At 47.3% G+C, this 20,991-nt stretch overlaps 3 protein-coding genes across 13 annotated transcripts in view; 2 read left to right on the top strand and 1 right to left on the bottom strand.

Moving 5' to 3' along the window:
- The window catches only part of RUFY1 (RUN and FYVE domain containing 1), a 17,818-nt gene extending 13,718 nt beyond the window's left edge, over positions 1–4,100 (top strand). For 2 of the 3 annotated variants that reach the window (XM_068162588.1, XM_068162607.1), the window contains exons 15-18: positions 614–708; positions 1,161–1,209; positions 1,380–1,457; positions 2,090–4,100. In XM_068162588.1, the coding sequence (XP_068018689.1) occupies positions 614–708; positions 1,161–1,209; positions 1,380–1,457; positions 2,090–2,233 (366 nt within the window). In that variant the 3' untranslated portion in view covers positions 2,234–4,100. Of the gene's footprint in view, positions 1–613; positions 709–1,160; positions 1,210–1,379; positions 1,458–2,064 lie in introns of all 3 variants that reach the window. The other variant, XM_068162598.1, reaches the window with a different exon arrangement.
- HNRNPH1 (heterogeneous nuclear ribonucleoprotein H1) lies at positions 3,779–20,991 on the bottom strand. Of its 9 annotated transcripts, XM_068162628.1 has the most exons (15): positions 20,900–20,991; positions 20,223–20,333; positions 12,786–12,845; positions 11,652–11,789; positions 10,671–10,826; positions 10,328–10,471; positions 8,701–8,839; positions 7,516–7,694; positions 7,218–7,289; positions 7,005–7,138; positions 6,716–6,851; positions 6,506–6,589; positions 6,319–6,369; positions 5,157–5,249; positions 3,779–4,600 (listed from the first exon to the last, which is right to left on the bottom strand). In XM_068162628.1, the coding sequence occupies exons 2-15, from the start codon at positions 20,269–20,271 to the stop codon at positions 4,476–4,478; spliced, it is 1,560 nt and encodes a 519-aa protein (XP_068018729.1). In that variant the 5' UTR covers positions 20,272–20,333; positions 20,900–20,991; the 3' UTR covers positions 3,779–4,475. The 9 variants fall into 9 exon arrangements, with proteins under 9 accessions (XP_068018729.1, XP_068018734.1, XP_068018720.1 ...); XM_068162633.1 differs by lacking the exon at positions 20,900–20,991 and having other exon boundaries at positions 7,005–7,117; positions 20,223–20,495; XM_068162619.1 differs by lacking the exon at positions 20,900–20,991 and having other exon boundaries at positions 20,223–20,494.
- Positions 13,646–19,480, top strand: DCK (deoxycytidine kinase). The gene is made up of 7 exons (XM_068162693.1): positions 13,646–13,831; positions 14,767–14,882; positions 15,262–15,455; positions 15,686–15,833; positions 16,342–16,457; positions 17,936–18,035; positions 19,228–19,480. Exons 1-7 carry the CDS (start codon positions 13,732–13,734, stop codon positions 19,249–19,251), a joined length of 798 nt encoding a protein of 265 aa, XP_068018794.1. The 5' UTR covers positions 13,646–13,731; the 3' UTR covers positions 19,252–19,480.

Genomic DNA, 20,991 nt, shown 5'->3' with positions numbered 1-20,991 from the left:
GAAAAAAAGGCTTTGCAACCTCCTCGGCCAGTCCTGGGCACCTGTCCTGCCCTCAGCTGCAGGGGGCTGAGCCAGTACATGTCAGCAGCTGCAGCTGAGGTGGCAGGGCTGGGGACGAAGCACTTACCAGCTGTCCTCTGGTGAGGTACTGCAGCTCAGGGTGGAAATGGCAAGTTCAGAGCTTTCAGGAACTGCAAGGTCTTTCAGCTGTATGTAGTAAACATGTTTTCAAGCATTCAGAAAAATGCATGCAATTTATTTATTAAGCATGAACTTTGTTAGCCTGAAGAGAATTTGTGCCTGTGTATGCAGCAGTCAGGTATCGAGGACACAGCAGTATCTGTGTGGTCATGTGTGGGCACAGGACTGCTGCATTCTAGCTATGCTCAAGGGTGTTCTAAGTATGAAAACCTTCCTTTTTCTGGTAAATATGGTTACCTGATTTCATTGGTTGTGCAGAACCATGGGTAGTTCACTCATGTAATACTAAAAGTCAAGCCTTGGAGATGAGTAGCTTTGGAAAGGAGCTGGTGCATCGCTGCCTAGCTTGGATAGGCTGATCTAGGTCAGCCTTAGCACACCAAAACACTTGATTGTGGCCTTGATTTCATAGGAACTGAGAAAACTGCAAGATGAGAAGCAGCACTTAGAGAAGGTCTGTGGAGAGCAGGAGCAAGCTCTTCAAGAAATGGGACTGCACCTCAGCCAGTAAGTTCTGCACACTGAACTCTTTTGAGCGACAGAACCATGAGCGTGGAGGATCAAACTCGTGCACATAATATCAAAATCAATTCTATTATAGAAATCCATAAACATGGGAATTTTGGGAGGCAATTACTCTGCATGGGAAACTAAGCACCATGGAAAAAAAAGCGAGGGAAGATCCTTGTATGAGTAAGCAGCTGGGATAGGAAGCGACACAGTAAATGCTCAGGTCTTAGAGCAGAGCTTTGCCCACATTCTGCTCAATGTACTGAATGGGAGCAGACCTGAGGTGCCAAAGCTCCCTGGTGATCCTGGGCAGTTCAGAGGTGGACAGGGACCTGACTGAAGATTTGAGAGTTTCAATTCAGTGGCTGGGCAGTGGAGCAGCAGATAAAACTGAACACAAGTAAATGTAAAGTCATGCAGAGGGAATATTGTTGTTGTTTTTCTTCCAGATCAAAGTTGAAGATGGAAGATATTAAGGAAGTAAATAAAGCACTAAAGGTACCCTCCCTCTCGTGGGCATTTTGGTAAACATAAGGATTTCATTCAATTTCACCTTCAAATTTCACCATGGCTCTTGAAAATTACCAACAAAGATGGCATACTGCCCTTGAATTCTATTCTCTGCATTTATTTGTATCTGAGATGATGTTTTCGTGTCAATTTCCTAGGGTCATACCTGGCTGAAGGATGATGAAGCAACACACTGCAAGCAATGTGAAAAGGAGTTCTCCATCTCCAGAAGGAAGGTTGGTGCTGTTCAGTGGATTCTTTTTTCCTTTTTTTATGGAAAACAAAAACTCTGCTGCTGCATAGTTTGTTAGGGAAGGCTGACACTGCTTCAGGATCTTGTTGGCATGGTAACTGAGAAGAAATTTGGCGTTTCCCACCCTAAAAATAATGTCCTTCTGTGTGGATGCCTTCCCTGCTAGACAGCTATTGAGGGCTGTGTTCTCTCATGCTGTGGCTCACATCTCCCTTCCCTCTTGAGCTGTGTGCACTGAGAACTGCTGCTGGGGACCTGCTCAGGAGTTTGGGACAGCTCAGGGTTGCTTGCAAACCAGACACCAGATTTTCTCCACGCAGAGCCAACACTGTATGTGCTCTCCTGAAAGCCTGGGCATGGCTGTGTGGTGATCAAGGGAGCTGCAGTCCTCCAGCCCCTGGTCAGGCTTGCTTTGCCTGCCAGCTCCTGGCTGTGGAGGGCAGCTGGGCTGGGCAGGGCAGGGATCACACTGCTTGGATTCAGTCCTGCACGAAGGAGGAAGTGCTGCTGGGAGGGCTGGGCCTGATGACGTTAATGGACGCTGAAAGCTTTCCTAAGGTCAGAGTTCTTTTCCTGTTGCTCATTTTTAGGCAGCTGTGCTTATTCTGTTTGCAGCATCACTGCAGGAACTGTGGGGACATCTTCTGCAACACTTGTTCCAGCAACGAGCTGGCACTGCCATCGTACCCTAAGCCTGTCCGCGTCTGTGACACTTGTCACACTTTACTCCTTCAGCGCTGTTCGTCCAACTCCTCCTAAGGCTCTCCTGCCCCTGCCAGGACCGTTTAACATTGGAAAGTAGCCATTAATTTTTTGATTCTGACTCCCAGGCACTGCTTGTGCAGCAGCAGGCAGCCTGGTGTCCAATAGCTTCCACTGTTAAGACAGAGCAGTGTAGAATAACTTGTAGGGGTTGTGCAAACTAATGGTTCTCCAACTGGAATAATGAAGACTCTTCTATCAGCTGTAACTTCCCTTCAAGTTCTCTTGGAAACTAAAATGCAGATTCACTTTTCTGATTTTTTTATAGATAATTTGTATTAAAATTTGTATATGGCATTTCTATGTTTATTTCACCACACTCCATGTCACTTTCTGCACATTAACTTCAGGTCCTCTCAGATCTTCACTGTAGCTGCTGTTTGTCTCCCTGGCTCCTGCACAGCTTTGTATTCACTACAAGGACAGAGAAAAGTTGATTTATGAATTGTCTATAGGAAGAGCTTTATGATGTGTGTAGATGAATGTGCCTTCTGTTCACTGCAGTCAACCCCCACGCCTTGTACTTGTTCTGGAAGTTGCTGTAGCCACACTACAGTGGATAACACAGTAAAGCCTTTTGCAAAAAATGGAAAGCAAGGCTGAAGTTCTCATTTTTAACAGCTGGCACCCACAGGTCCCAGAAAGGAATTTTCTTGTACGGCCATGCACAAGTAAAGGCTTAAGCTAAAGATCCCAAAATGCATCTAGAACTGACCCCTGGCTGTACTCTCCAGGAACAGGCCTGATATAGCCAGTAACTGCTTCCATTGTTCCCCAGGGAGCAGCAGACAGTGACAGGAGCCTGATGTAAACACCCTGGGACAGAGGACTGCCCCCACTGCTTTCTGCCTGTCCCACCCCCAAAGCTCTTTTTTCCGGGCTGAGGGAGGCTCGTGGAACAGCAGTTTAGGGCAGTGTCAGTCGACCACAAAGCCCCACCCCACCCCGGTGCCGTGTCAGAGCACACAGCATCACACCAATGGCAGCCACATGATCCCAACAGCACTCACACTGTGGGGCAAGTGCCATGTGATGTGGAACAGCCTTTGGGGTGAGCATGTTGAGTGTGTCCTCTGTCTTCATGTAGACCAGCACAAACCCCCAAAAAGCTCTAAGCTGCTTATAAAATCACATCTTTAGGCAGGGTGTTTGACAAGTTGAATTTATTGAAAGTTGGTTGCACTAAGCTGCAGAATCCATGGATGGAGCACTTCAGCTCTAAGGAGGAGATGCCTACAAGTACAATCAGCCCCAGGCTGCAACTTTGAGACTCTTAAGAGGCTCAGTCACACCACAGCACCCCTGGCACCCAGAGCAGCAGGTGCTGCTTTGCTTCACTGATCCCCCCCCCAGACACCATTGTCACTTTAACATCCTACAAGGCCAGCGTTTAGGCAAGAATTCTGGTTAGGAGCGGTCACAAGGCTCATGGCAGATGCATGTTAAGAGCACTACGGTCACTGAGGACATGGGAGCACAGCAACACTTCTGCAGGTGCAGCTACACCACAGAAGCTGGAGGTCAAGAAGGACTGAGTTCCAGTTTTTAAAAGGAAGATTTATTTAACAAGTTTCACTTAGCGCAATACACCTAAAAAGGAAATCACAATACAAGGAAAGATTAAATCAAGGCCTCAGAATTTTATACGAACACCAAGACCAAAACTCCTAAAGTAGCCGTATTGCATCTCAACACGTTTCCCCCATTAACTTAGGAAAAAAAAAGCTTTAACGTGCCTTACAGGATATTAAAAGAAAGAAACTAGAACTAACATGCCAAATGTTCACTTGTTTTTTTGAATTTCAGACACAGCTCCTATATTGTTTCTTTACAAAACAAAAAAGGGAAGGAAAAAAAAAAGCATGTCTCTCTCAACATGGATCCCAAACAGTGTCGGATGTAATATGGTAGGAAGAGCAACATTTAACGTAATCCAAACAGCTTTAACCTAAATACGCTTACTGCTTAAATACACTCCTACAACAAAACTAGAGAAACGCTCCCAATCGTTTAACAGTTGTCAGTCTTTACTCAACTGGGTTATTACATCCTAGATCAATGTTCCATTTTCCATAGGTTCAAAAATACTCGACCCCCCCCCAAAGGTTTTAAAAGAACAATCCTGGAGTTTCACTTACAGTAAAGCATAAATCACAAGCTCGTATTGCAAAACTGTTAAACTTAGTTTTTTGTTTTTTCGTTTTTTAAAAAAAGGAAGGGACCAAAAGTCAGCCATCGGTTACATTCCCCAGCCACCACTCATGTTGGACATGTTGGACATGCCGCCCATGCCGTTCACTCCCATGGACGCGCGGTTCCCGCTGCTGTAGTAGCTGCTGTTCATGGCGCCCTGGCTCCCGGGGTCTGAGGGGAAAACCGACAGCAGGTTCACAGCTGCTTCAGGCCGACTCGAAGCATCCTTCCCCCAGCGCCTGTCCGTGCTGGGCCACCTCGTAAATACCGCCTACTGTGCCCAATACTGCAAAGTGTCAGTTTAGAGCTCCGTACCCAAAAGCAACTTTATTGCTTGTTCAAGTAAAGAGCCAGCTCTGTCCTGCCCCCTTCTCAATTCCGTTCTGCGGAAGTGGAGGGGCCCCAGCCTCCCACGCACCTTCCCCCGTTCGTACTCCGTAAGCATGGTACTTAAACCATGTCAAGAAAAAGGGGACTGGAGTAAGGGAAGGCCGGAGACTGGCAATTCCCACCCTTGCCAGAGTAACATCCCACGCTTCCCCCGCTCAGCCCCAAGCTGCTGCTTTGCATCTATTCCCCTCCAGTTCTAAGATTCACAGTTGCCAAGTCTGCGGCTGTCAAGGCTTGTGCTGCACAGGCTGCAGCACAATCCCTCAGAACAGCACCTTAAGACATGCTAAGCCAGCTACACTTAGCCCACCTAAAACCAGTGAAGAAATGCTCTTACCATAGCCACTCATGCTGCTTTGTCCTCCATATCCTCCTCCATAGCCCCCACTCAGCTGCTGGTTAGCTGGACCACCATAACTGGATTGGCTTCCTTTTAAGTTAAGGATAAAAACATTAAGTGCTTTCCTATCAGTCTGCTCATTATCAAACCCACCCTTTGCCTGACAGCCCCTGCACCAGCCCTCTTGCCCAGGCACTTTCCTCCTAAGTACATAAGGTAACAAGCTCAAAGGAAACAAGCAGGTTGCTAATGACACTTCTATAATCACAGCTTCAACAGGTATCAGCTTTACAGATGACATCAAGTGCTCATGACTCAAGCATCTGCTGAAGCAGTTCACTTCTGCAGTTTCTGTGGACTACATGCAGCAGGACCAAGCTGCTATTCTATAAATTGACGCACCAGGAGGCTTACACCTGGCTTAAGTGACCTCACAGGACTGCTACCCATGACAGTACAGCCCTTCAGGGCACCTGCCCACACACTAACTGGGGTCACTCATGTGCAGTTCTGACAAGACTTTTGCTTGTTCCAGGCTGGTTGTGCATCACAGCAGCATTATATAGGAGAACTCTGCTTAAGCTTAGGAACTGCTCTTCACCTCATCACCTGTCTGTACTACCACAAAACTTAAAAGCAGCAGCATTAGATTGCAAACGTTTTGTAATCCAAATTCTATGCATGAAAGCAGCAGTGCATCCTCTACCCCATCACCCTTGAAAGACACCCCCCACACCCAGAAAGCCACCATAACCAGAATTCCCAAGAAACCAGCCAAGTCAGGTGTTAGAAGGGTATCTGCCATATCAAGACACCAGCAGCTGTCATTTTGACTTGTTGCAAGCACGTTTTATGTTTTTCAAACCATTTTGGACTTCATGTTAGAGAATAAAAATCCACTTCTTCAAATTCCAAATTTATTGCCCCTTGCTACCAAGATCAGATTCAAATGATAGATCATACACCAGATACATTCTCCACCACTAGACTATGTTCTGGTTTCCAAACGGGAGGGATATAAGAATATGAAAGGACAGGCATTGCCCACCTCACACCACCACACACCCAGGAGCCACTCATCCCACCCCGCCTCCCACCTTCAGCACCAGTTTAGTCACCCTGTTAGTCGTTCAAATGTATTCCCAAAAGGTTCATATACCTGGCAATGTGCTAGTGTTCCAATCTTGGACTACCCCTTCCGATTCCTTGACTGTGTGATTAAGACAGAATGTTGAATTTCAGTTTTTATGCCAGGCACAGAATAAGCCGGAGCTGTATAAAACCAGCCAGCTTTGTTCAATGTCAAGCGCTTGCTTAAAAGGGCAGTGAAGACTGGTGAGACATACCCATTGCTCCCATCATTTGACTGCCATAGGCACCACCACTTCCTCCTGCTGTAGAGTTCAGGAAGAGTTCTACGTATCTGTGTTCTGCAAGAAGAAAATTTGGCCGTGAGAGCATTCCGCACAAAACCCAGAAAATTTGCCTCCCTGCTGCAACCAAACCTCTGGCAGTCCCACAACAGCAGCTGGGCTGTCCCCAAGGGTCATACTTACGCATATTTGCCTTGTCTTTGGACATAGCAGCCACTGCATCCTCATGAGTAGCAAATTCAACGTCTGCCTCTCCGGTTACTCTGCCATCTGGTCCGATCTCAATGTGTACTCTTACAGGGTTCAGAGGTGAGAAGAACTACACACAAAATAGTCATCGCACAGATTAAAAGGCACCGATGCAACAGCTGAGTCCTGCAGCAAGCTGCTCTCCAAAGGAGCACACAGGAACTGCAGTGCAGTTCAACCACCACCACAGTCCTAAAGCCACCCATGCAAGACATGAACTCACGTTATAGATGTCATTCTCCGTAGCTCTGTAAGGCAGACCTCTCATGTGGACGCAGTGGCCGGTGGTGCTCTGGAAGGTGGACGTCCCGTCGCCGTATCTGTGGTCCGACATTCCTGCAGAGAAAAGAGTCCATTCTAGGTCTTTCAGATGTATTTTAGTTTCTTTTGGGACGTATTGTAAGTTCAGTTACTATTCCTATTAGAGAAATCTTACCTCTTCCAAATCTATCAGAACCAAAACCATAGCCATCATTATACCCATTGTAGTCATCATAACCTCCATAACCTATAAATAGATTGGATAATATGTTCATTTCAACTACAGCAGATACAAATATGCACCAACACACTGCAGACAAGTAGCATGAAAAATTTCATTTCTTCTAGAAGAAACAAAACCCCTTGAGGACACATACGAACCAGCAGTTACAAAGCAGGGAAAACACTACCAGGTCCAAGTGTTGCTGCTTCTCAGAGGAGCAGCTCCCTCTTGGACTCGGTGTACCACTTACCTCCTCCATAGGCTCCACGCCTCATTCTCTCCAAGCTACTTCCTCTACCAAGACTGTTATATCCCCGCGTAAGACCAGGTCTGTCGTAAGGACCAGGTCTCTGCATTGCCAGCAGCTTGCGTGGAGGGTCGTAGTGAGTGCGCACTTCCGCTCGACTACTCTTGAAGATCTCAATGTACCTAGGAGTGTTTCCACAGACACGAGTCAGTCTTTAATTCCTTCCACAAACACCTCACAACTTCACATTAAAACAAACCATTTAGTCATAGCCTCGAAACTGGCAGTCTAGTTTAAGCCAGGTTTCTTTACGTTATGTAGGCAATGACATACTATGATAAGCGCTACATTACTTAAAAATCAAAGTATTTTCAAGAAATTACAATTACTGAAGGGTTTACAGGCTCCTTATACTTCACAGTATCCCATCCTTAAGGGTGGGGGAGCAGTATTGATTCCCCACCCTCCTCCCCCCCAATTTAAAGTGTTAGTCAAAAAAAAAAGTAGGAGGGACTGACGTCCGCTCAACTCGGCACTGTTTTGCTCATGTGGCAACGTACAGAGAGGGTTAAAAACCTGGCCTCCACCAGGACCTCAACCCACCAGGATGCTACAAGAAGCTCTGCATGTGCTAGTGAACCCCGCCTACGCTTCAGCGATTCAGCATAGGCAAAAAGTGCATGCTTCAATGGAAAATAGTCACAAGTAAAATAGAATAAAAACCCTTTGTGACAATTTCTTGAAAGCTATGCTTATTACATTGAAGATTAATACAGTAAGAAAATTTGTTACATTTCAACTTATAAAACAAGTTTAGAAAGTATCACATTTTCTTATGGTAGCAAGAGTACTGTGCATGTCTTTAGAGCTAGAGGCATAATTGGTGCTATTTGAGAAGTTAAAGCCATAGTCTCTCAACTTTGTCACTTTCAAGCTATCAGTTTTGCATTTCTCCTCATTACCCAGATTCCAAAAAGCATGCTTAAGATTAGCCCAATTTCATCTTTCATTTTGGGTCAATCCAAATGGTCTGTGCCATAAGCACATCAGCACTATCTTTGCTTATTACCGAGTTAGAGACCAAAATACTGTTTCCATTTTGAATGTTAACACTTTCAGAAGAGAGAATATGGATTTAATTGTTTACCATAAGAAAAGTGACAGAGCCAACCAACCATCCATCCCCACCTGTGCCCTATTCTTTCCTTGTGTTTCTTTAGAGCCTTTTCAGCTATTTCCTGTGAAGCAAACTGCACGAAGGCCTCCCCCGTACTCCTCCCCTGGAAGTCCACCGGCAATGTTATCCCATTTGGCACGATTTCCAACCCTTCAACCCAAGGACAAATAACCCCAGTAGGGGGGCAATATTAACATCACAAGCCCAGTCATGAGTTTTTCTTATAGCTTTAAATACACCAGAATGTTAACACTTGTAAGCGAATGGTATGTTGATTCTAGAACACTAGAAGAAAAAGCACATCAACAAAGAGATCCACGACCACATACCATTCAGTCTGTGTTCTTAACCCACCCTGCAGAGCACAGAAGTGTTCTGTGTCAGGGACAAGTCCCCAGATAAGGCATCGAATGCAGGGTGTGTTAAGAAGTTTCTTATTATTACAAACCTTTTCAATTCTGCCAAAGTACGAACTTTTTAACAACACAATTGCAAACACAGCAAATTAAACAGCTTCATAAATATATAACAAGATTTTTTTACTAGAAGTCAATCAGGAAATAGTCTTATGCAAGTACCAAGTTTCAGCATTAATCTTTTTATCTTTTGAGTGTTTAATTAAGAAAAAGTCATGAATTAATTTCAAGAGTATTAGTTTCTGAACAAAAAGAGGCACATCTTTTATATTAAGCACATAAAACAGTTTTTAAAGCTTGATCACTTAACCATGTAGAAAAAACAACTTAAAATGCACATGCTTAGGAATTGTTCTTGTTCACATTATTGAGTCAGAAAACAAAAAACAAGTTTTGAAGCTGTAAAATTGGAAGATTTCTATGGTATTTTATAACAAAACAGTAAGCTTGACTGTATCTTGGTATAGCAAAACATTCAAGCTATCTTTTAAACACATTTAAAAATCTACTACTATTAAAATACTGACAAGTTAAATCCTAAATAAACAAACAAATTTCATCCTTAGGCATTTAGAATGGTGATGGAGTTCCTAAGACATACAACAGCTGCAAAAAAGTGAGAATGAGTCAATACAAGACAATCTCTTCATCCACAAAAAAGGCAAAACAGAACAAAAAACTTTTAAGGTAGAAAATGTGAAGCAAAGGGAAAAAATCTGTACTTGGGTAGCATTCAGCAAGTTGAGGTTTTTCCTGGAATCTTACTCACTACTGTATCTTTGTTTATAAGGAACCATGGGCATGGTGTGTGCCCTTCTCAGATCCTGCTCCATGTACTGAGCCCAGCAGTAAGGGTGTTCTATATCCTTCACTGAACAGTGTGAACCAGCTAAGACTGTGGGTGGAAATATCCTCCCATTTGAATTGTTAACCTCTCATTTAAAGCCAGACACTTGGGTTTCTGCTATCCTTACTTGGAACAGTATGCCCTGCTAAGTGTACATTAGAGCAGCTTTTTAGAGTTCCCTCTATGTAATACAGAAGTACTTTAGGAATTGATCCTTCCAGACTAGATAATAAATGAAGAATTGCTTATTTTTAATACCCATTAGTTTACTGTAGGAAGTACTACTGGGCAATCCGTGATAACTTGGGGGTTTGTGTTTGATTTCTTTTTAGCACAGACCAATAGTGCTAGAGCTACTGCATTTATCCCACATACCTGAGAAAAACTGCACAATTTCTTCTTTACTACAGCCAAATGGGAGTCCTCTAAGACGTACAAAACCATCATTAGCTGTATCAGGGCTGTTGGGACCAGTATGCTTCAGAACCCAATCCATTTCAACGTTGTTTGACTTGAAAACTGTAAAAGGCACTTAGAATTAATGCATTCTGGAATATGCAACAGTTTTAAAAGGCATCAGCCTTGAAACTAGCCAACTTGTATGCAATACAAGTCCATTTGTCCTTTCACATGCATTTTAAAGAGACAGAAAGGAATTAACCTAAAACCCACCAAGCACAAACACATTTAGTCAGCTACTAGACCAACTGAGTCAAACCTTCAACATATCTGTGTCCCATTGTTTCTCTGTCCTTTTTCAGTGCCAATTTCACATCCTCCTCCGATTCAAGTTCGGCAAATGCTTCTCCGCTTGGTCTGCCCTCCCTTGTGTAGATGAAACGGATACCCAAAGCCCCGTTCAGAATTTTGCAATCTGAAATGAAACAGAAAGGACAGAATTAATTACAAGAACACTGAGACTTCAGAAGCATCAGATAGTCAAAAGGAAAAAAATCCTAACATCAACTACCAAGCTCTTGACCTAAAGGAAAACCTAAAAATGGAATTATTCTTCTTGGGAAATTTCAGGTTAACAAAACACTAAGGGTAAATCGTAGGGTTTACTATTCTCATATCATGGCTGCCCCCAAGTCAAATACACTACGTGGTTTTAATTGCAACTGGCATAGACTTCAACTGCCTTCAGTGAAATAAGGACCAGTAGTAATTAGTATAAGCTTAATGAACTGAATCGGAACCAAGTCCAATACACCAAGCCCTTGAAGCAGCTTTAAAATCTCTAGTTACTGAAGAAAGCATGTACTTGTAACCACTACTTACTGCTGCAGGAGGCTAATCATCTGAGAGAAGGACATGACACATTAAACACTTAAAGAGAACCTATTAAGCCGATATCAAGAACTGATTTAGTCCAAAATGAAGCAGGAATTTTGAAGTGCTCTTTCGAATTGAAACTTCTGTTTTTCTGGCTGGCTAAGAAGCTAAGGCAGTTGTGGCTATCCCAGCAGCTCAGACTAAGCTCCTTATAGCAAAAATGTAGCTTTCTACATCAGCACCGAGATGTGGCACTTGTTGCATCAGAAGCTTTACTTGCTAATGAAGTGCCTTGAAATCTTCCTGGAACTGTTCAGTACAGCATTACCACTGTCACTTTAACACCCACTTTAAAAAGTGGGAACCTAGAAGCAACAAGAGTTCAGCCCCTCCCCCAGACCCCTATCCCCGCGAGTCTGCTTACCGGAGAAAAACCTCTGCACCTCCTCAGTGGAGCAGGACCAAGGCAGCCCCCTGACTTTGACCACATATCCCTCGCTGCTCTCCGTGTTAAGCATCACATTGGGGGTGAGGCTCTGCTCCGTCTCAGTTTCTGTGGTTGCTGGAGAAGAAGAAAACAAGCCCTTTGAGGCGCCGCACTGTACGGCCGCCACCCGCACCCCCCGGCGGCCCCCCCTGGCCTGCGCCCACCCTCCCCCGAGCCTCCTCTACCTCGGACCACTGCCCGCCTCACACACACAGAGCCGCTCCCGCCCGGCGAACGCCTGGCCTCGCCCGGCCCGCCCCCCGGCCCGCGCCCAGCCCCCGTCCCCGCACGCACACATGGTGGGGCTCCGCGGTGGTTCTAGGGCTCCGAGCCTGATCCGCTGTCCAGAAAGCGCCTAGTCCCAGTCAGGCGGCAGCGAGCGGGCGAGCCTGTGGCGAGAGCGCGCTAGGAAATGGCGGCGGGTACTCCCGCTTCCGCTGGGCCGGGCCTCCCGCCACACAAAGCACCCCGATCCCAGACACCGCCCTGGCAGGCCCGACGGCTCGCGGTCCCCTCCGACGCGTACAGCACCCGCAGACAGCCAGAGAGCGGCGTGTGGCGTGCGGCCACCGAAGAGCGCGGGCTTGCCCGGCCACCGACCGGCTGCCGAGGAGCTGCGGCGCGGCTGAGAGCGAGTCGCGGGGCGCATGCGCACAAACACGGGCGGGCTCGGACCCTGCCTGCGCCTGCCCACTGCACTCCGCTGCCCCGGGACACTCCCGCACGCAAACGCTTCCCTCGTCGCCCCCGCCAGGTTGCGCATGCGTCCTCGCTAGGCTACAGTGTTCCCCTGCCCGCCAGCCCCGCCGCTGTGGGCGCATGCCTGCCCTGCCTGCCTCTGCGAACAAAGCCGCGCCAGAACGCGGGCCGAGCCTGCCGCGTGCGCCTCAGCGCCGCTCTCCGTACTGCGCGTGCCCTGCAGCCCACACGCTGCTCTCCCCCTCCCCGAACCCCTTCTCTCTCTCCGCGTCCCCGCTACAGACACTCGCCCCCCGCGCAGCAGCACCACGGCACGCGTTGTACGGAGTGAGAGATCTAGCTGAACAGTGGTGTGTGGGAACTAGCACTTACCAGCTTCAAATGCTGACGCTACCCCACGTGAAACAATCTGCTCGCTTCGGTCACTGAAGCCTGGTGTGTTTATAGGAGATGGGGAAAGAAGAGACATGGGTCACAATTATCATAAGAGAAAGGAAAATATAACTCCCTCCCATCTCCTCCAAACACACCAGACCTAGCTAGATTTCACCATGAGCCTCGTTATTACACAGGCAACAGGAGTTGCACAACCTCGGAGGGTTGTACCCATAAAAGTATAATCTAAGAATCCTCCATCCCCTTTACCCTGGGAAGAACATGTCTCAACTTGCCCAAACGACAGGGGAGCCACACTGAGAGTTAAAGACTCCAGAAAGCCCCAGGCAGTCTCAAGAATTTTGGCGCTCAGAAGCAAATCTGCTCAGCGCAGCGTCTAACCCTTGCGTGTCTCCTCTGCATGCCACCACTGCCAGCCCCTGGCTGATCCACTTCACTGCCTTCAGGCCTGCATACCCTCAGTCTTTACAGAACTACATAAAATCTTTAACAGACACCGATCCAGACCACTAAGAGTGACCTCCCCCACCCCCAAAGCTGGAGGCTTTTTGAAAAAGAGCAGAAAAACCAACAATTACTGAAGTTGCTATCTGTGACACAGAAAACCTGCTTACAGTAATGCAAATTTTTTTTAGAAGTTGAACCGTGTTACGGTAACTTCCTGAACAAAGCAGCTCTGGTTCATTTCACTTGCTAAACATCCACTTTAAAAAGCCCCGCAGGCAGCAGCTCGGCAAAAGCAGCCCCGCGCCCCGGGCAGGCGGGAGCGGCGCAAGGAGCACTTCGCAGCCGGCGGGGGAGGGGGCAGCACCTCCACCCGGGGAGTGGTGGCGGGAACGTCCATCCCGCCCACCAGCTGGCGGGAGACTTAAATGGGCTGGAGCAGGCGAAGGGGCCCTGTGTGTTCCTGCTCGCCGCTGCCATGTCTACCCCTGCAAAGCGGCACTGCTGCGGCCTTGTCAGCTCCCTCAACTCTAGCTTCCAGAAACGCCTTAAGAAGATTTCCATCGAGGGGAACATCGGTGAGCTCAGCGGCGGGGAGGGAAGCGAGAGGGATGCCGGAGTGGGCGGTTGGGGCCCCGGGCCAGAAGCACCCTGAAGTGGCAGGGACGGCGGTAGGGACGCTGCGGGAGCGGGGTAGCCGAGGAGCCTTTTTCACCAGTTCTAAAAGCAGACGGGGGGAGGAGGGAGATCTCGTTGAACGAGAAGCGCCGCTGGCGCTCACCCTCTCCTGGCAATGCTCAGGAATTGATGGGATCGACCGGGATAAGGGATGGGGAACTCCACCGCCCCTGGCGTGCCCAAGCCGGACACGCTAATTGCCCGTTACAGCGAGGACGCGGCGTCCCCCTTGGCGGCTAGCGGCCACGGGGGTGAACGTTCTTCCCTCGGCCAGCCCCGGGCTCTCCGGCGGGCTCCCTGCCCGCGAAACGGACGACCCTTAGCACCGAGACCGGGACCCAGCCCGCGCCTGCGCCACACGCTCGCCCGCCGGCGCCAGATTCCTGCCCGCGCCGCGCACGCGCCGCGGATCTCCCGCTCAGCCCAGCGCCGCGCACGCGCCGCAGCCTCCCCCCTCTCCGACTCCCAAACAAAGCCGCGCTCAGCCCCGCCCCGACTCAGCCTGCTCCTAAAATGGAGGCGCTGCGTCCGACGGCTCCTTATCAGCCGCCCGGCCTAAGCACGGCCTTCTGGCGCCGCAGATTACAACTGCGTTCTCGGAAGGCGCGCTAGCACCGCGCAGGCGACCCCGCCAACCCTTCCCCAGGGCCTAACCCCGGTCCCAGCGTCCCAATGCCTGATCAGTCTCTCTCAAACACCGCAGCAACATTGCCTACAGATCCTGAAGAAACCACTCAACTGCCGCTGTATCCTCTGAAGCAACTCTGTAACTGCCAGTGTATCGGTAAAACCAGTTCAATACACACTATCAGTAAACTTCTCAAATCTTCTCCAGCTGCAGGGAAGTCAACATTTGTCAGGCTACTAGAGAAACATAGTGATGAGTGGGAGGTCATCCCTGAGCCCATCGCCAAGTGGTGCAACATCCAGACAGCTGGAGATGAGCATGAGGTAGGTCTACCGGATTTAGGAAGCACAAACTATGGCCAGAAAGTCATCCCCCAAATTAGCTGGGTCTAGAGTATCCAGAGTCATTACACCAGTTGGTCAAACTGTAAATGCTACTTAAGATGCCAGTAACTGTATATTCCAAATAATCACCTCTACTTCACAAGAATCACCTTAAAGTCTGAAACTGATCAACCTGTTCTAAAGAAGCTGCCATGAAGTCTACTATCAGCTGGGAAACAAATCCCTTCATTCCTATGCCTAAGCATTTTCCTAAACCATAAATAAAAGGCCACTCATTCTTTCTTAATCCACAATTCTGCTATGTTAAAAAAATGCCTACAAATATGCTGGTATTAAGGTTTTTTTCCTTGTCCCCTAGGAACTTTCAACATCTCAGAAGAGTGGAGGCAATCTCCTTCAAATGCTGTATGATAAACCCACGAGATGGGCGTACACATTCCAGACTTATGCTTGCATGAGCCGTGTAAGAGCACAATTAAAACCTGTCTCAGCTAAGCTACGTGAAGCAGAACATCCAGTGCAATTTTTTGAGAGATCTGTATACAGCGACAGGTAATTAATTACTCATAGTTCAACGAGCATTCAGGTTAAAAGCTCTGGGTCTTTATACTTTATTGAACTACAATCTGTAAGGGGCACATTTGATTCAATAGGTAAGAGTCAGAGGGTATTAAGATTTTACAGATGTTTCAATACCACGATTCTGATTCTAGTAAGGAGTGTTTTAACAGTTTGCTTTGGTCATTCCTGACATGAGACTCATGCCTTCCATTACATTACAGATATGTATTTGCTTCCAACCTGTTTGAGTCTGGAAATATTAACGAAACAGAGTGGGCTGTTTATCAGGATTGGCACACGTGGCTTCTGACCCAGTTTGAATCAGACATAGAACTGGATGGCATGATCTACCTAAGAACCACACCTGAGGTATGTCCACAATTTTCAGCTACATTTGTTTCCAGCAGTTTAAAAGGTATTAAAATCTAAGTTTTTATGACAATACTGCAATGGCTAACCTGAAACAGCTGCCCCCTCCTCCCCAGCATAAAGAGAAGCCTATTGTAAATCCAGATTTTTTTTCAGGGACAAGTTAAAACCACTCCCTTCTGAGCAGCTATTCTCATGTCAAATGCTAGTCACTGGCACCCACTACTCAGTGAGGGGACAAAGCCTAAATGGATTTCTGAATTAAGTTTGACTTCCCTTCCCATACAGTTAAAGGTGTTGTCTCCCCCCCCCCCCCCAACAGCTACTAATTCTAGGTAAAAGTGATTTTTTTTTTTAAATAAAAGGTCTTCTAGATTTATGTTCAGCCAAACATTTAAAATTAATGCTCACTAATGTCTGGCATTAGTCCTGATTTAAGGACCACTTGATCTGTTCAGCTGATTTAGCCTTCACCACATGATTAATGTCCAGGCTTTTTGTCTTCCAGAAATGCATGGAAAGGCTACAGCTGAGGGGTAGAGAAGAGGAGCAAGGAATTGAACTCGAGTATTTGGAAAACCTCCACTATAAACATGAAGCCTGGCTTCACGAAAGGACTATGAGGTATGAACCCATTTTCGGTAGCCTTACGAAGTTTTTCTCTTACCTTATGCCAAAGTTGATTAGGCATAAAACTAAAGTTTAAGTCTATCTTCACTGAGGCACAGTTGGAAGGGCTTATCTTCAGACCCACTCCGTGCTTCTTGGCACAGACAATTATATGCAATTGGAAGGTGACTTCTTGGCAGGAAAGTAAAAATTGCTCAGAGATGGAATTCACCTAACTTAAAGCCTCGGTTAAGCATTACCTTCAACTAGAAAGCTACACAGAGTTCTAACTCCAGAAAGCTTAGGAGCAGTTATCTGGAATTCCACAGGAATAGGACACAGAAGGTGTTCAGTGGCTAATCACAGAAGTTATCTACTGCACAGCTTCCAGTTCCAATGTAAGGGAGGGCAAGGTCCCAACTACTTTTAAACTGGGATGACTAGTTCAACGAGGTTTAAATATTAATCCTAACTTCAAAATAAAGAAGTATTGGAAAGGCTTTCTGCAGATACTGTTACAGGCAAGAAACCCACTCAAGGACTAAGTGATCTCTGCCTGTTTTCCCTCCCACCTTCCTTACTGCCTTTTCCATCTAAGGAATCTCTAAATGTGAAAGCATCTTTTATTTTCCCCTAGAGGAACCTGAAATAATCTACTAAATGGGAAGTACAACAATTCCAGGATAAGTACATTATCAGTCACATCTATTTTCCTCAGTTTCATGTGGGATGACCCAAATACTGAGGAGACAAGAAAGCACTGCCTGTTGTGGAATCTTGGGAATGTTTACATTGTGTACTCATTCCAAACTTCTGAGAAAGCATTTCCTCTGTTTTTCATAGGAGCATTTTAAGTTTGCAAACACCAACACCCTTTCTGCATTTTAGAAAGGCTTTTCAGTACTGCTTTGAGAACATTACATCCAGCAGCACAACTTACAGCTCTCATCTTCTCCTAACCTGTAGCCAAAATGGTCTTGCTTATCTCCAAGCCATTTTAAATACCAGTCTTATAACCTGTTAAAGAGGTCATCCCCACTGAGGAAGCTTTAAAACTGCATCTTAGTAAATGGATTAACTGTTAACTAGAAAAGGGTGGGGGGGACACAGGACAAGTGGATTAAAAAAAAACACTTCCTCTTACTAGTATCACATTCCTGAAAATTGATTTCACAACAGAAAATGAAGTGAAAGAAATCAAGGTTAGAGGCATGAACTATCTGTACACACACATCTACAGTAAAACGGCCAAGTCTGAGATAAACTGAAGGGTGATACAATGTTGACTGGTTACACAAGAGCAATTAAGGTCAGACTTGGCTTGGGCTTTATACCTAAATCATAAGCATCAGCATGCTGATCTCAGGTGAGTATGGTCATGTGAGTAATGCTGCTCCACACGCTTAGGATGATTTGGAAAGCAACTGAAGCGATGGATTGGTTTAGACAGTGCTTTACACCATTCTCACTAGCCCTCTCATTTCATTTAACAGAGTTGATTTTGAGAACCTTAGAGAGATTCCCATTCTGGTTTTGGATGTTAGTGAAGATTTCAAGAATGACAAGATTAAACAAGAGTACCTGATTGGGAAGGTAAGTATCAAATAGTATTTCCTCACATCTGGTAATTTACACTATGACTGCAAAAGAAAAGCAATTTATATTCTTAAGATGTGATGAAGTCCTTGTTTGGAGCTAGTACAGTCTCCACAGGCTTAGGAAGCTACGTGGCTGCAGAAAGGCTTTTCTGTTTTCCTTATAAAAAAAAGTGGCAAGGATAAAGAGGTGGGGTGGTTTCAAAGAGGAGCAATTGTGGGGGCTGCAGCTGGAGCAGTCAGACTGCTGACAGGTCTGCACTGCCACACTGTTAAATATTTCACAGAATGATACTATCCAATTCGTGCCAGCCACGACAGCCTTTCAAAAATCCTGCAGTCACCATGCCCCTTCATGTTCTGGGGATCTAGGCTCTGCCTGGAAAAAACACAGCACATCTGATAAGTGCAGAAATAACTGAGCTTTGTATGTAGTTCTACATGTATTAAGTGATATCTGTAAGCAGAGTTTGAAGAGTCAACAGCCATTTCAGGATACAAGGTGGTATTAGGTCATTTGAGACCAATTGGTGTTTACCAAGGAAAAGCAAGATCTGGGAAGGGAAAACCCAAAGAAATTTTGTTGGGAGACATTTTAACCCAGTCCACAGAAAAAAAAAGCTCAACATTTCTAACACTTAAAAGGCATGAGGCTCACCCCAACCCTCCAAGAAGAGCTGTAATATTACTTACTGCACTCACTCAGGAGACTAGTATTTCTTTCCTCACTCCTTTTTAACTTTCTTTCAAATTGCCCCACTGAAAGGCCCCCAGTGTTCTCTCTACCAAGTTCCCTCCACCATCTAGTAAATTAAGATGTCAGCTCTACTTTCAGCTTGGGTTAGCAGATACAGCACCATGCTGAAAGTGCTATCAGGTCTTTGGCTTAACTTTCAGTCCATCTCTTCCTAGAAGGAGCTACGTAAATGAAGGAAAAGTCATCTTATTTCAGTCAAGTAGCACTATAAAGCTCTCTTTCAGAAGAACTGTTTTGAGTAACTAAGTTACTCATTTCTTAGCTTACAGCCATCTGCTATACAGAAAAGCACTTCAGGCCATGTATTAGATGCAGAGACAGAATAGCACTGGAGTCTGTACAGGAAAACAACAAACAATTGATCCAAGAAAGGAAAATATACTAAGTACTTAGCTTTTTTTTTTAATGCAGCAAATATGTTTTGTTTTCACAGGTAAAGTCTTTCCTGGCTTCTTAAGAACATGAAAGCTCAACGATCAGTGTGTTCATAAACAATTTGCTTTAACTACCTGCATACAAATACTCACAAGCATGAAATGCATAATATGGAGTTCGAGGAGGTTTATTTTTGCTTGCCTGTCCAGGGTACTTTGATAATTTTCTGTATTGTTAAAACAAATCAATAGGAGGTGCTTTGGAAATGTTATGTGTGTATATTTTCCGTTTAATAAAGATTTTTAAATTAATACTAGTAACTGGCTTTACCGAGGGAGGAGCTAACTGGTTATCAAGGGCTGACAAGCCAGGCGGTAATGATAGCAGGCGCTGAGGCAGGGTTTGGCATAGTTCACCATTTTAAGACGAGACTGTTATGGCGTCCAAAAACCTTTACTTTCAACTTCTGCTTTATTGAATGGCTCTTTTCACAGGATTTACGCTAGCATAAGCTAGACGTAATTGCAATCCCAAAGGTTAGACCTGCAATAAACTGTAATTTATGTACATCTTGTTTACGGCCTCCCACCGCCACCTCGACCCTTCCCGCCAGGGTAACGGCAGGGAGCGAGCCGCCACCGCTGGCACCGGACGCCACGCCAGGACACTACCACGACCGCTCCCGCCTTCTCACAGCGCGGCCTCCACCCCGCGGCTCCGCCGAGCGCCGCAGCCGCCACGACACACGCGGCGGGGGGAGGGGTGGGGGAGCGACGCACGCGCCCGCGCCGCGAGGCCTCCACCTGGGCCAGGCCTAGGCCTACTGCCACCAGGGCCGCCTTCGCCCGGGGCCGCGGCCGCACTGCAGCTTCCGCGGCCGGCAGGCACCAAAACCGGGGCTCAACGGCGCCAGGGGCCCGGATCGGGCAGGACCGGCCACCCCTCCCCCTCCCCTACCCGCTGCGACCCAACCACCCCACCCCCACCCTGCGCTTCCTTCCTCCCCACTAGCGCCCCACCTCCTCCTCCCGCCTCACCGCCAACAAGCCTTACCCAGGCCGGGGATCTCGCCCTCAGTCTCTTCGGTGTGACAAGGATCCATCTTGACCGCGCCTTCCCCACAGGGACCGGGAGAAGAGAAAGCTCAGTAGAGGCGCTCGGGCGCTGCACAAATGGAAACAAAAGCTCAGCGGCCACTGAAGGGACGCTCCAGCAAAGACAGATCGAGGCCTTTCAAACAGTTTTTTCCCTGCTCCCACGGGGATGAGGTGCGATAGAAACGCCGGCCTGTTCAGGCCCAACCCGCCTGCTGGTTCCTTCTGCGCAGCGCCCGTCCGCTCCTATAAATAGCCGCGCGGCCGCGCTGCGCAGCGCCATGACGTCAGGCAGCGCCCCACAGCCAATGGCAGCGTGACAAATTAAACCAACCAGTCACGTCCGGTAGCCACGCGGGGGGGTAGGAGGGGGGTAAGGAGGGTGCTCGCCCCGGGGGGTCCCGCAATGGCTATGGTGGGCGGTGAAATTAACACACACACGCACATACTACCCCCCACATGCCCCCGCACTGGGTTTGACACCCCTCACTCTTCCCCTTTCCAGGGCCCGCCCTATCTGATTTTCTCCCCAAATCCCAAACATGGCGGCGGCTTTGTCCCTCCCCGCCTGCCGCGCCGATTGCTCCCCTTCCCCGCCTTTCGAACGCCACACCACCCCCCAGCACCCCTGCTCACGGCAGGTTGAGGCTGCGGAGCTCCCGTGACGAGCGGGGACCGACGGCTCCGCGCACTGCAGCAGCGTCCGCCGCCGTCAGGTGGGCTGGGCT

The sequence above is a fragment of the Melanerpes formicivorus genome, unplaced genomic scaffold, assembly GCF_026170545.1.
Source record: "Melanerpes formicivorus ecotype bairdi unplaced genomic scaffold, bMelFor1.0.p_v2 SCAF_2, whole genome shotgun sequence".
Classification (NCBI taxonomy): Eukaryota; Metazoa; Chordata; class Aves; order Piciformes; family Picidae; genus Melanerpes; species Melanerpes formicivorus.
The sequence above is the reverse complement of the archived record's forward strand: the minus strand, read 5'-3'. Positions and strand labels throughout refer to the sequence as shown.